This window comes from Mirounga leonina, unplaced genomic scaffold (genome assembly GCF_011800145.1).
Source record: "Mirounga leonina isolate KUSES-001 unplaced genomic scaffold, KU_Mleo_1.0 Mir_357, whole genome shotgun sequence".
Lineage (NCBI taxonomy): Eukaryota > Metazoa > Chordata > Mammalia > Carnivora > Phocidae > Mirounga > Mirounga leonina.
In genome coordinates, this window is record NW_023270702.1 from 11,839,637 (window position 1) to 11,855,231 (window position 15,595).

The 15,595-nt window shown below is 40.0% G+C and overlaps 1 protein-coding gene across 8 annotated transcripts in view; it reads left to right on the forward strand.

Moving 5' to 3' along the window:
* ANK2 (ankyrin 2) overlaps nt 1–15,595 on the forward strand; it is a 322,635-nt gene that overhangs the window by 304,062 nt on the left and 2,978 nt on the right. For 6 of the 8 annotated variants that reach the window (XM_035030308.1, XM_035030302.1, XM_035030305.1 and 3 more), the window contains 8 exons: nt 292–423; nt 1,604–1,747; nt 4,589–4,874; nt 6,524–6,812; nt 9,767–9,850; nt 9,953–10,117; nt 11,117–11,299; nt 12,681–12,772. In XM_035030308.1, coding sequence (XP_034886199.1) covers nt 292–423; nt 1,604–1,747; nt 4,589–4,874; nt 6,524–6,812; nt 9,767–9,850; nt 9,953–10,117; nt 11,117–11,299; nt 12,681–12,772 — 1,375 coding nt within the window. Of the gene's footprint in view, nt 1–291; nt 424–1,603; nt 1,748–4,588; nt 4,875–6,523; nt 6,813–9,164; nt 9,258–9,766; nt 9,851–9,952; nt 10,118–11,116; nt 11,300–12,680; nt 12,773–15,595 lie in introns of all 8 variants that reach the window. The other 2 variants (XM_035030300.1, XM_035030301.1) reach the window with 1 other exon arrangement.

A 15,595-nucleotide genomic window follows, 5' to 3' on the forward strand; every position in this document is an offset into this window, starting at 1 on the left:
TGCATTTTGGAATTAAATGGGCCTGAATTATACATGTTTTATCATCCGTTGCGTCAAACTTAGTGTTTCCACTGTGAACGTGATCAATTCTATACCCAGTTTTAAGGAGAACATCCACAATTAGGGCTAGAAGAGCAAAGGCATCTTGAGAGTTACTTCTAATACGTAGGGGGGGAAATGAACCCTATTACAGCAATACAAAGAATGCATCATTTACAAAATCACAGAGCCAGGTGTGGAGACTCGAACTTCGAAGTTCAGGTGTTTATGGAGTCGTATTTTCTTTTCTAGAATTAGCAAGAGAACTGGATTTCACTGAGGAGCAGATTCATCAAATTCGAATTGAGAACCCTAACTCCCTCCAAGACCAGAGCCATGCGCTATTGAAGTACTGGCTAGAAAGGGATGGCAGGCAAGCTACAGGTAGGTGGGGAGCTCTGTGTGAAAAGCATTAGGCTAAAGGTTGAGCTGTAAGTCTTGCTCAACAAGCCCTTTCCTGCAAATTCAGTAAAACAATAAAATAACGAATGCCATCAATCTGAAATACTGCTGCAAGCAAATGAGAACAAGCTATGACATTTCTAAAATATGCATCTTGCATAACAATTCTTACACTATATTCCCATGAACATTGTCAATTAAGGGAAACCCCGGCTGCTAACAGGAATGTTATTAAAGTCCTAAAATTTTCAAAATATTGCGAGTGGACACCGTTAGTTTGTCATTGTTTTATTGGTAGTGCATTGCCTTCAGTTCCTACTTCCTTTACTCCTAAATAACGTAAATGAGGGAAAGATGTCATGTAGATATTCTTTATAATGATTTGTATGTAATATTCTGACCACATCAAATCAAATGAGAAGTGATAAAGACCATTACTTTGTCTCATTCTTCAGCTAGTCTAAATTTGCTACTTCCTTTTATGTCTCTCTGAAGATCTACCTATAGACCTCCTTTATTTACATCCAGTCTACATTTGCCCTTTCTTCTCTTGCCATTCTTCTAGGTAGGATTGCCAGATTTGGCAAATAAAACTAGAGGGCACCCAGTTAAATTTCAGAGAATCAACAAATAGTTTTTGATTTTATTTTTTTAAAGATATTATTTATTTATTTGCAGAGAGAGATAGCGAGAGCAGAAACACAAGCAGGGGGAGTGGGAGAGGGAGAAGCAGGCTTCCCGCCGAGCAGGGAGCCTGATGCGGGGCTCGATCCCAGGACCCTGGGATCATGATCTGGGCCGAAGGCAGCTGCTTAACGACTGAGCCACCCAGGCACCCCAACAAATAGTTTTTTAGTACAAGTACACTCCATGTGATATTTGGGATATACTTATACTTTAAAATTTGTTTGCTTGTTTTATCTGAAATTCAAATTTGACAGTGTCCTATATAATATCTGGCAACTCTACTTCTAGGGCCAATGCCTATGCTGTCCCACCTTTTTATGCATATATCTTTCCTATTTGCTTATTTTTTACAAAGACCTTTAATTAAGCTTTGTTTCCTCTACAAATATCAAATTTTAGTAAGGCAGCTAAATGAAAGAGGTCTTAAAAAGAGTACCCCTCAAATGTAATAAATGCATTTTCTCTAATATCCCAGATACCAATCTCATTGAATGTCTCACCAAGATCAACCGAATGGATATTGTTCATCTCATGGAGGCCAGCACAGAGCCTCTCCAAGAGCGCATCAGTCATAGCTATGCAGAAATTGAACAGACAATTGCACTGGATCATAGTGAAGGTCAGACAACTGGGGTGTGTGGGTGTGTTGTAGCTGTGGTTAATTCGGGCAACTGGACCAAATCTTCCCTTTTTTTAGAGGGTGGTCTATGGACTTCGGTGATCACACATTTTTCTCATTTTATAGGTACCCATACTGCTCATTCTTGGTTATTTCACCATTGTCCTAACCATTTGGGACTGCTATAACAAAATGCCATGAACTCGGTGGCTTAAACAAGAGAAATTTATTTCTCACAGTTCCAGAGAATGGAAGTCAGAGATCAGGATGACAGCATAGGATCTGGCAAGGGCCCTCCTCTGGATTGCAGATGGCTGTCTTCTTGCTGTGTCCGCACATGGGGGAAAGAGAGCTAGCTAGAGAGCTCTTCAGCCTTTTCTTTTTTTTTTTTAAGATTTTATTTATTTATTTGATAGAGAGAGAGACAGCGAGAGAGGGAACACAAGCAGGGGGAGTGGGAGAGGGAGAAGCAGGCCTCCTGCTGAGCAGGGAGCCCGATGCAGGGCTCGATCCCAGGACTCTGGGATCATGACCCGAGCCGAAGGCAGACGCTTAACGACTGAGCCACCCAGGCGCCCCTCTTCGGCCTTTTCTTATCAGGGCATTAATCTCGTTCCTGAGGGCTCTACCGTCATGACCTAGTTACAGCCCAAAGGCACCACCTCCAAATATTACCACATAGGGATTAGGTTTCATCATATGAATTTTAAGGGGATAGAAACACTCAGTCATAACAACATGGATGACCTATCCAGTGCCCTTGCCTTAGTTCCTGGATGGCACTTCTGATACTTGTGCCTTGTATTCTACGTTAGCTACCCATTTCAGTGGTCACAACCAAGACTGTATCATTACCACTGACTATACTACTCCTGCATCCTAACTTGAAGCATTACACTTACTTCCTCTTTTGCTTCCACACCAACAATTCTGCAAACCCACCGGGACCTCCAGCCATTGGTCCTACCACCTTTTCAGCACTAAAATTTCTCTAATCCATTCTCATTTATTCACATGCTCATTCACTCTCTTTCTTCTTCTCTCTCATCTCTATTTTATACCGAGAATTCTCTTCTTCTTTCCAGCCTCCAACATTTTTCTCTTCTCCTTATTCAAAGCTGATGACCAAGCTTCATATTTCTTAGAAAAAATAAGAATCGTCTGAAGCAAATGTCCATATTCTTTCACAAAATCTACCAACCTAAGTGCATCTCAGTGCCTATACTCTTCCTTCCCTCTGCTACGAAATGTCTTTGCTAAAATCATCATCTCTTCTTTTGTCCTGGATCTCATCCCTTTTTATCCAATTAAGGACCTCACTGCTGTAGTTGTCCTCTGTGGCATCCTACAACTAGACCATGCTCAACAGCACGAAAACATGCTTTAATAGAGCCCATCTTGAAAAACTACACAAAGCAACTCCTTACACTCCATATTCCTCCCTGTATGATTGTTCTGTTTCTCCATTCATTTTATAGAAAATCTCTTCAAAAATATAGTCTAAATTTCCTGTATCTGCTTCAGGTCTTCCTGTTCTCTCTAGAACTGTCTCTAGAATCCATGCCAGTCAGTCTTTTGTCATCACCACCCAACAGAAAACAATCTCATAAAATTCACCAAGTATTTCCTCATTGCCAAATACAGTGAGTAATTTTTCAGTCTTCACCTCATGTGCCCCTTCGTAACATTTGACCAAAAAAATTAATCTCTTCTTAAAATGTTTTCTTCACTCACTTTCCATGATACCCTCCCTTCATGTTTTTTTCCCTCTATTTTACTGGCTATTCTTTCTCAGTTTCTTTCTGTGGCTTCTTTTCCTCGATTTAAATGATGGTGTGTCTTACTGTTCGGTGAAGGCTTGTCCTATCTCCCATCTCTCTCCTTCTTTTATAAATCCCAGAGACCTTTCCTCCCTGCTGTTCACTGGGTACCCTGTGCATTCTCAGGCTTTGGGGCTCTGCTACTTTTTGTTAACTCCACTCTAGAGTGTTCTTCTCTCAGAGCGTCAATACCTTTTTCTCTCACTTACTTCAGGCCTCTGCTCAAAATCATCTCCTAATAGGACTCTTTCCTGACCAATCTATCTAAAATACTAGCCCTATTTGCTCTATACTTTTACCCTGGTTTCTTTTTCTCAGAAAATCTATCATAAATACATATCTGCAGAAATAAAAGTTCAGCGAGGACTTTATCTTGTACACTGCTATGTGTCTAACATCTAAACAGCACCTACTATGTAGCTGATGATATAGATCTGTTGAGTGAATAAATTAATAGATGAATGTCAGTCCTTTCTCTGCTAAAAATTTTTCAGTGGCTCCTCATTGCCTTGGATATAATAAAATTCCTTAGCCTGGCTTGAGAGACCCTCCATAAAGAGGGTACTTACCTCAGAGCGTTGTTAATACAACTTAATACTTGCAAAACACCTAGAACAGTGCCTGACACATAATCAGTATTTAGAATATATTAGCTATTATTATTCTTAAGCTCTAATTCTTCTCACCACTTACAGTGTATGCTTCAGTACCTCAGTCGATGCGTCCTTGTCATCAGGCCGCCTTAAAATGTCACACCCTCTGCATTTCCTTTCCTAATTCTTTAGCCCTGAGTTGGGTGCCCCTGCGTTCATTGGCTGGCACTGTGGCCCGGTCACTCAGCATTTTAATAGACTCTTACTTGCCTGAGATTCGCTCCGCTAGATGATCTGCATCTTGAAAGTCAGCTGTGTTGCCATGGATCTATCACAGGATGTGGCACATTAATAGTTACTTAATAAATATCCATTTAATGTAAGTGAGCTTTGATTAAATACTCAATTCAAATTGTTTTCCCCCATAGGGTTCTCAGTCCTTCAGGAGGAGCTAAGCACTGCACAGCATAAGCAGAAAGAGGAGCAAGCTGCTTCTAAAGAGAGCGAGTCCTGCGATCACCCTCCCATTGTCTCAGAGGAAGACATTTCTGTTGGTTATTCCACTTTTCAGGATTACATCCCCAAAGCTGAGGGGGACAGCTCAGCAACAGAGCTCTTTCCCCAAACTCACAAGGAGCAAGTTCAACAGGATTTCTCAGGGAAAATGCAAGACCGGCCTGAAGAGTCATCTCTTGAGTGTCAGCAGGAGTACTTGTGAGTTTCAAAAGAAAGCCTGTCAAATGTCATTCCAAGAAACAAGCCAGTAGGACAAGAGTGCCAGGCGTATACCGCTGGAAATTGTTGTCAAATAACCCCACCAATAACAAGGGCCAGAACTACAGACAAAGAGCAAAAGATTTGAGACATAATTGTGACCGCATTGTGTGGGAGATCTGCTTGAACCAACTTCCAGTTCTGTGACCTTGGGCAAGTCCCAAAGCCCTTTTGGTTTCTGTTTCCACATCTCTAAATTATAGTAATTTATACCCCCTATTCATCTCATAGGGTCACAGGTCAAGGATGTGCCCATGAAAGCATTGTTTCAGCTATAAAATTTCACGTGGACCTCACTCTTACTGCTTCTAAGAGTCCTGCCCCTCACTTCTCTGTGATGCTCTGATATGTGCCAGTTGTCCTACAGCTCGTTCAGAGTGTGAACAGTGACAGGTGAAGAGTGTAGGTGATAGGGGAAACAGCCCTCAGTGTATTTCACCAAAGCGATGGGGTGCCTAACAGTACAATTGGAAACACAGCACAGATTATTCATACAGAATGAAAGACCATTAAAGTGAGGTGGGATGCGGTCAGAGTGGGAGTAAAGGGAAGTTTTCCAGAAAGCTTCTGGCTAAAGGAAGCTACTACAGAGCAGGCAGCTCAGAACTCAAGTTCTGGGCTTTATAGAAGCAAAGGAGAAAGAGAGTTGTTTAAATGGCACTTGTTATTTAGAGAAAGAAAGTAGATCGTGCAAAAGGCAAATGCATCCCCAGCCCTGGAATCTGAGAATAGTGTGTCAGGAGATTACATCATAGCATTTCTCTTGTCATTAAGTGAGCTTTGTGCTGGGGTCACTGGAACTTGAGAAGAGGGTGAAATGGGTAATAAAATCATCTCTTTTTCCACTGAGCCACCTACGAACTACCTTTAGGTTTTAGGGGAGAGCAGAAAGAAGAGAGAAAGAAAAAGGAAAAGGTGGGAAGCAAAGAGGGCATATCAATTTGGGCACTTAATATCTATGGAGTGACAGAAATTTGCAATAAGTTAAACAGAAAAAGCAGAGAATTTTCTTCCTTAGAAAATGAGGTTACAAAGATTGCCTTGGAGTAACTCCAAACTATATCAGTAGAAAAAGTTTTAACCAGGTCTTTCCATCAAGTAATACAGTTTTCCAGAGGTATAATAAGACTCTCCATATTTACAATTATGATAATGATATTAACATGGGGTTTTTAGATTGGTTTCTAGAAATTTTCCCCAAACTGATTCTTGCTTTGAAAGCCTTATTATCTACAGATCTTTGTTATATAAACCTCCTCAAATCTTCAAGATCACCTTGAGTTATCAAAGAAAAGATGAATTTATAATTTATATACTTTGTAGAGATTAGGAAATAGTAATACATTTTGGGATAATTTTTATCTTTAGAATACATCTTTCCCAGTCAATGCTAGATCATTGATTTGTAACTCTATATGATATCTTACATCTGATTTTTATTCAACTTTCATTTCTTGGCCACATTTACAAAAGTTATTTTGACTTCCATGGGCCATGAGATAAATTCCATTTTTCCTTCTAATTCCCTTGCTTCGGCAGGAGGAGAAATGCATATGCTCTCATGGTATAGCTTGGCTTTTCCATTTCAGTGTGACAACCCCAGGGACGGAAGTGTCAGAGACTCAAAAGGCTACGGCTGTATCTGGCTCTCCCAGCAAGACCCCTGAGGAAATTAGGACCCCTCCTGAGGAGGAGAGGCCATACCTCCAGACCCCAACATCTAGTGAGCAGGGAGACTCTCCCATCATACAAGAACCCGAAGAGCCCCCAGAACACGGGGAGGAGAGTTCTCAGAAAACCAGCCTTGTGATAGTGGAGTCTGCTGATGACCAGCCACAGGCCCTTGAAAGACTCGATGAAGATGCAGCTTTCCATAAGGTAAGAATCTCCTCCATTTCCTTGCCCATAGGCAGCAAAGCTACAAACCTTCCCCAATTTCCATTTCTCTGATGGCTTATTTTTTCTCTGAAAAAAATTAACCTGGGTCATGTGAACCCCTCAATCCCTTTTAAACCTGGGGACCAGAGAATCTAGAAAAAAAAAGATACACAGTCCAATTCTAGCTATTTGACCACGAGCCCTAATTTTACAATTGGAAAACTTTTTGCTGAGGAAAATGAACACCGGGGTGAAACAAGATCCCTGATGTGGCTTTTCAAAATTGATAATCATGGGCGTGCAGACTAGTGAGAGGGATTCACAGGGCCTCAGGTAAGTGCCGGCCGTGGCACCATGTGGGAGCCAGACTCTGGTTAGATCTGTCCGTGCTGGCAGGTGATGAGCAGGCAGACAGACTGTAGATTTCCAGTGGGGTTTACCTCCCCAGACAAATTTTTCTCGTTAAAGGAAAGGTTATTTCCAAAATAGACCTCCTTATGTCTATTTTAAGAATGACTTTGACAGAGGACCTGGTACCTAAACTTACTGCTGATTCAGAATGTCAGAATCCCTGACAGGGGTAGGAGCTGACATCAGTCACACTGTTTCCTTTGTCATTACGTGCGTTTTGATGTTGCGAAGAAGCGTGGAGACCATCTTAGAAATTCATTTAAGCCATTTATTCTCAAAGTGTATTCTAAACTGTTCATATTCCTCAGCATTAACGGCGGGGATTTGAGCCCTCCTCAGAGCTCCTGAATCGAAATGAACCTCAGAGAGGGAAGGGGGACCCAGCACGTGCATTTTAAATAACTCCCTAGATGATTCTCATGCACACACACAAAAAGGGACAGAATCTGTTTGCATTAAATGTAATTTAACATAAATTATATATTTTTCCTTCTAGAATTCAAAAACATTTTCTACATCAAAGTGTTTTTAAAGCATTAATATATGTCTCAGTAGTGAAGAATGAGTTATATAAAAGAACTGAAACTTTTTGGGGAAACGAGTGATACAACTTATCTGTGGGCTTAAGGCCTACATTTATTTTTCTTCACTATGAGGATGACATCTGCTAGCAGGATTTGTCTAAAATCATAACTAGAATTAGGAGAGGTTCAGGCAAGTGAGAACTGTGTCCCAATTTTGGCAGTTATCTTAAATAATGAATTCATTCCATGAATGCAATTTTATTTTAAGTTTACCTTTGCACAGAATGATTCATCTCCCAAGTTCTTGGCTTAAATGAATTCTAGTAAAAATGTTTCAAAGATGCTATCTGAACCCAGAAGCCTAAGAATCCACTGGCTAAATGAAGTATAGATTTCAAACAGTTATTTGGATAATTCATTTATTTTTTCAATGCACATAAAAAATTTTTGATAAGTCCTTCTGTACTCCACTTTATACACAGGTCTGTTCCATTTATTCGTGATGAATATCCGATTATTTCTGTGATGCTTCCTATTTTGACCCTTAACTTCTCATGACCCTATCTTGAGGATCCAATTTTGGTCACTTTTCTTGCTGATCATATTTCTAAGCAGCAGATTCCTGAATGTATTTAAAGTATAATTTGGTTTAGATTTTACAGGTTTTAGCAGAAAAGCATATAGAAATACATCAGATATTTAAAAATATGTTGGAAAAAAATGTCATTGAGTTTTCTTTAAAAAAAAAAAAAAATCATCCTATTAGGAAAGAGTGATGTGATAGGATGCTCCCAAGATATATGTTCTAATCTAAAATTATGTTTTTAGCTCCATATCTGACTCTGGGCCAGACCCATAAAATCAGACTGGCCAGTGCATCTTAACTTCTCTGCAGAATGAGTCTGATGTTATTCATAGGCTGCCTTCTTTGGTGACAGAGAGGCGCTCTACTGGCTAGATAACAGCTATTCGGAAACTGTTTTAGCAGAAAGTTCTGCTACAGGCATAAGTTATTTCTCTACCTGTGGGTTAATCATTCCAAGCCTAAAGCCTGAGTGTCAATGGCTTATCAATGTTTTTTGTGCTACTTAAGTTCTGTGTTTACATCTGGTCATTTATCAGGACTTTAAGTCCAAGAAGTGATGTGGACAAGCTGTATATTTCTTCTGACAGATTTTGACAGATGGGCACTCAGACAGCTTTCAGAATTCCAGAATTTTCTTTTCATTCATTGAACAAAAAAACTATATTCTTATCGAAGTGTGAGACAGACACACACCTGTTTGCCCTGCTGGCTTTTCCACCAAAGCCTCCAGGAATGAGACTTTCAGAAAACAAGTGTGAACTAAAGCAGAAACCAGTAGTGAAGACATTCCTTAGCATGTTAAACAAAACAATGCTTCCATGCTTCCACCAGGAGCTAACAGAGGAATTAGGTGAGCTGGAGACCAGCTCAGATGAGGAGGCGATGGTAACTACCAGGGTTGTCCGCCGACGAGTGATTATTCAGGTACCAGCTGTTACCTTACTGCACGTCCGGGACACTTCTGTCCCCATAACCTGTAGAGAGTGATGGACCTGGAGCAGTGAGGGCTTGGCATGCTCTTTAGGTAGTGCATGGCCATTCAAAGGCAGATCCCTAACACTCCTAAGTTTGGTTTGTTAAAAACAATGCAGCGGTGATGACGGTGGCAGCCCGCCTCCAAGAGAACGAACAGCAAGAGCAAGAGCGCTTCCTCCTTCCGCCCACCTCACCTCGCTTGTCTGTTTTTGTTTGTGCGTTTGTTTTACACCTAACTGTGGTCCAGTTCTCCTAAGCATGTTTTTACCCACCTTTTCTTTTTTTTTTTTTCTTTCTTTCTTTCTTTTAAACATACTACTCGACAGGACTTGGCATCTCCACAGTGCTTCCCAGTAGCTTCCTTCATTTTCTAACATGGTGCACCTTATAAGCCCTTGGGAGGAGTTTCTCAGAATTGTTGCCAAACACTGAGTGACCCTTTTTTCTCAACCATTTAGGGAGATGATATGCCTGACATACCCCCGGAAACAGTCACAGAAGAAGAATACATTGATGAGCAGGGACACACTGTGGTCAAGAAGGTACTATCCTAACATGGTTGATTTCGAACCTCCTGCTTAAAACGTATCTGTCCCTCGGTGCTGCCCCTCAAAAACAAGATCCATGAATAAAATATCTTTCAGGTCACTAGGAAAATCATTAGGCGGTACGTATCCTCTGATGGCACAGAGAAAGAGGAGGTTACAATGCAGGGAACGGCCCAGGGACCCATCAGCATTGAGGAAGGAGATGGCTATTCCAAAGTCATGAAGCGCATTGTATTAAAGAGTGACACCGAACAGTCAGAGGTAAGATCATCTGCTTCTCCAACCTGATTTTACGGAGAAGTGTGAAATGGAGTCGAAAGAGGTGGGTGTGACTGTTTACCCACATTGGCCCCACTGCTCCCCCTTATCTGGCACCCTGCTTTCAGTTTGCACATTCATTTTTTTCTTCATGATTTTGTGGCATTTTAAAACAACCACCGAGGAGATCTGTAGCCATTATACTCGTGATCTCTGTTTGGTCCTTCTTATTTCTGTTTTCTATTATGGTTGCATACGTACAACAGAAATCCAAAAGTCAAATTTTAAAAGGCCAGGATCCCATTGGCTGGCAAACAGTATGTCACAGGAAGCCCCCGCACAATTGTGTCCTGGGCAGCGTGGCAGCCTCTGTAGGGCCCTGTCGATCAATATTTGATATTTAACCTTGTGCATTTCAGAGTCACTAAAGCCAGGGTCCAGAAACTCCCTGGTCTATAGTTTTCTTTCTTTCCATTCTACTCTCTTTGAGGAATGTTTGCTCTCTATGACATACGATTTGTGACATCCTCACTGTTTTGCATTCATTCACATCCTCAAAATGTTGTTATTATGCACAAAGTTTCTCCAGAAATCTACTGTTTTGGTTTGTCATATCTTTGAGAGTTTCTCCTTTGGGGATTAATCTCATCTTCATAATGCCAAAACTATTTAAACGTGGAGGAAGGGTTCATCAATAGGCTGTTATGCCCGCATTGCACTGAGCAATCGGTTCTTATTCACAATACTTCCTGATGGTTTTTTGTTCACGTGACTCATGAGTGGTTGGTTTGGTCCTGTGTACATGGAGTTCATGACAGAGGCATTACCAACTGATTATAGGCTTTTTCTTTCTTTTTGTAACTGCTTCTCTTTTCCAAAATACTGTTTTCTGGAAGACTGGTATAAACCAGTGTAGGGTTTTGGTTTTTTGACATAGAAAAATTCATCACTGTGACCTTGTGGCAGTCAGAAACCGTGTATCATGTGTCCTTCATCCATTAGGTAACTTGGTCTGAGCCCAGCATTTTGTCCAGTACCTCACAATTTCAGGCTGAACCAGTGGAAGGCCGTAGAGTCAGCAAAGTTGTTAAAACAACTATGGTACATGGAGAGAGGATGGAGAAACATCTGGGTGATTCTAGTTTAGCCACTGATCTTCCTTCAGCCAAAGATGACTTTGAAGAGGTATAGAAGCATTATCACTTTTGTGTTTTCGTGTTGTGTATGTGTATTTTATGTTTGCTTTGTGTTTAAAAAGAAAATGGTTTATCATTATGTCATTCCATATATGTATTCGTGGAAGGGTGCAGAATAATTCAAGAGAGTAGAATTCCTGCGCGAATAACTTGTACAGTGAGGTAATGTTTCCACAACTTGTGGTATTCATCGTTATCACCTTAAATGCTTTTAAAAATCTAGATGACCTGGATTCACTTCAGCTGAATCAGAATCAGAATCTCTGGAATTAGGCCATGATTGTACGTCTTGCTTGGAAGACCCAGAAGTGACTTCCCAATTAATAAGAGAAAGAAATAAATAGGTTGCAAATTGTCTTTACTAGCTAATATTCTCAAATATTTCCAAAGATTGGCATTAAAGAAAATTCAGTTTTATTTTAAACCTAGAAATAAAATAAGCATTTATAATTATTTAAGTTCTGATTTTCAGTAATTAGAAAATGGGTCCACAGTGACAGATCCACAGACCCTTACTAGGATTCAAAAATTCAAAAATTCTGAAAACCAAGACTTGTAGGTTAGTAGCAAGTTAATTTGGGAGTAAAATTTAATATGAACTGACATGGAGCTATTAGGACATGGAGGGGTTTTTAGTCCTACCTAGAGTGAATATTCACATGCTTTGCTTTTGATATATTTATGAGATTGATTACAGGATGCTGCCCCAACCCCTTCTGGGATATTAGAACATACAGTGTATATATCATATTACCTGTCTAAAATCCAAAAAGAAAAAATTCTGGATTCTGAAACACATCTGGCCCCAAGGGTTTTGACTAAGGGATTGTGGGCATATGCAAATATCTACAAAACATTTTTTGCTATTGAGACATTTTGAAGTTAAATTGTACACGTGTGTCCTCTTCTGTACCCACAGTATGCATTGAGATTATATATGAATGCATTGAGATATGAAAAGCATACCTTATTTAAATACTTTTAAGGAAAGTATCTTGCCCTTGGATAATCAGAAGATGAATTGTGTGAGTTGTACACTTCGGGCCTTATTCACTTGTTGCTTATTTTGCCTCTGATCGTTATATTTATCGGTAGAGTCTCCACTGGGGAAAGGAGGGTGGGATGAGGAGAAGATTAAAAGTCACTCAGTACAGATGTTATTTACCAGCATTTATAAAGCATTGTAGTCCATGTCCCTCACAAATAGGAGAAATTTAATAAAACTCAATTCTTACACTTGATCCCGAAATTGTATTTATTTATCCTTTCAAGTATAGCTTTTTATACTTACTATTGATTAAGCACAGGAATAGATTATTTTTAAGTCTATGGTTTATGATGGGTTTTGTCCTGTTTTCTTTTTTCTTCAGGCTTTGAGTTATACAGGTAGCCACATGAAAGTGCACTTCCCCAGTTTAGTAGAGAATGAAATCCTGAAAGAGGATGGATCAATAATTAAAAGGTTTGGGTTAGCATGGGGTTATGCTTTGCCAACTAACGCCTGAAATTTTTTTCCAATTTTAAGAAAAGAAAAGTAGCCCCTACATATACCCTAACATCCCTTGGGAACTTCCAACTCTCTCTGTATTGTACACTTCTGTCAAGGGGTAGATCTGTCAGTGTGTCCTACCGATAGTGTCCTCTTCATGCTTTGAAAGTAATAGCAAGGCTTGAGGAGAATGAGACACCTGTTTACACAATCACTCCTTGGGCTTTAACAAGTCATCCATTTTGCTGAGGCCAGCTGAGGTGGGCTCGTCCACTGTGTTGATAGATTTGGGGCACATATGAAGAGGAATCTAATCAGCTGTTCACAAATTAATCTTGTGACCAGCTACCTTCAGCTCAATCTTAGCAAATCATAACTGTGTGGTACATGCTTTTGGGTTTTTTTTTTTTTTTTTTAACCTCCTTCTAAAAGCTTTAAGCTGTTTCATGATCCCGCATGTGAATGGCAAATAACATGAGCATGAGTTTGATATCCACAAACCTGAATGTACCTAGCAATGCTGAAACCAGGGACTCTACTAAGTTAAAGTGTCATGAAAGCAGTAAGCAGCTCACTTTTATACCTATGAAAGGGGACCAGCTCTGAAACTCTCTGGTTAGCCCGTCCCTGTTACCTATTTGATGTATGAACTTGAGAACCCTTGCCTCTTGCCTCATCTCCTGGCCCTTCTCTTTGGTCCTCTAGCAGCACCATGCTAATAAAGTGCCCTCCACTTCTCAGGGAAAAGACACAATGGAAATTCAAGTTACTATTGTGCTTTTCACTTCATTGTGAAGAAGAAAAAGATTGCCATTTATAGTACTCTACAAAGCTATTTTTAGCCTGTAGAACATAATAATTAGGAACAGTGAATTAAAGGTTCTGTCACAATTCCGCCCTCCAATCACATGGGAACAACAGCAGCAGCTAAGAATTTAAGAGTGTAATTGCTCAGAGAACTTTAAAAAATGCTACGTAAATTAAGGATAAAGTGCCTTTTATACTCTGAACTTTTAAGTCTTTTATTCAGTTACTCAGACAAAACCACATAAACCATGTACACACCCTAGCATCATGAGATTTTTAAATTGGAATACATTTAGAGACCAGTTAATCCAAAGTTCTCAGTTATAGCTGGTGAATTTGAAGCCAGGGACATAGACAACTCAATTAAATTCTATAGCTATTTAGTTCTGGAATGTATTTGTCATGTATAACACTTTTATCTTGTACGAAGACATTTTATCGTACCCACTGCCCCCCTGATCTACATAAGGGTAGATTCATTCCACTGCTTGAGTTATATGCATATGCATACTCATAAACACATTCATCTACACATATCTGCACAAAATATGAGGGTTTGCCCTGTGATAGAAGCTTATTGCCCGCCCCCCCCACACACACACCAATTAATGAAGGCTTCTCTTAGCTCTTGGCAGAAATAATCAGATATTTGCCTTTTGGGAGAAGAAAAATATGGGTGCTGAATAGTTAGAAAAATATGATCTGGTTTCAATCATTGGAACCAAATTTGACGTTCTTATTAAGAGGAACAAATTTAGGGTGCCTCGGTGGCTCAGTCGGTTAAGCCTCTGACTCAGGTCATGATCTCAGGGTCCTGGGATTGAGCCCTGCATTGGGCTCCATGCTCAGCAGGGAATCTGCTTGAGGATTCTTTCTCCCTTTCTCTTCCCCCAACTCTCTCTCTCTCAAATAAATAAATAAATAAATAAATAAATATTTTTTTTTAAAAAAAGGAACAAATTTAAGTTTGCTTTCAGATACAAAATAATTCATGTGGTATCAAAGGAAGGAAGAGAACAAGAGAACATGAGACAAGAAGGAAGGAGCCCAAAAGAAAGCTGAAAGTATTTTGGCTAATAGAACCCTTTAAAAAAAAAATCAGGATGATCTTCAATGCATGGCAGTGTTAGAAGGTAGAATAATGATAAGGACAGAACCTCCAGCTTCTTAACACTAGGAATCCATAAGAAAATTGCTGGGTAAAGTCACAAAAACTGCTCATTTCTTCCGTGGTTTTCAGTGAAGATGCATGGCATCATGGTTACAGATTCAGGCTCTGGAATCTTGGAGTCTTGGCCCCACTTCATACTAACTGTGTTATTTTGTATTTGGAGCATTGCTTAAAATCTCTGAGATTCATTTTCCTTATTCATTATAATAATAGTGCCTGGCACAGAAAAATGTTCACCACATATTTACAGAATGAGTAATTATACTTAGAAGTAGTGAGAAGAAGAGAGGGTGTACAAATTACAGCATAATCATTTTCAAGTAGGGAGATGGGAAAATGGTAGTACAAAATATCACAGAACATCAGAACCCCTTTTGTCGACTAATCACTATTCAGGAGGGAGCCAAGAAAGCAGCAGACTGTTCAATGGCATAGAAGACCAAAAATGGGCAAAGTCCATGGAGATCTGAGCAGATGGAGGAAGAATTTGTCTCTCGGTATTCTTTCTCTTTCCTCTCTCTTCCCCACCATCTCTAGATGAAGTTTTGACACCTGGGCAGACCCTCATCTTTCACTGGTAGTCACCTTCCTCTAGGCTGATAGAATGAGATTCCGGTTTTTAAAGATCCGTGTCTCATGGAAAAGTTTTCCTAGAACAGGATGCAACTCTAAGGATTAAGCTGGCAGCTAAGGTGTTTAAAAAAATCAAAAACTATTTTTCTCAGCCTGTCAAAAGGTACATATGGAATCCCTGTTTCAGGATGAGCCGAGCTTCCTTCCTTCCTTCCTTCCTTCCTTCCTTCCTTCCTTCCTTCCTT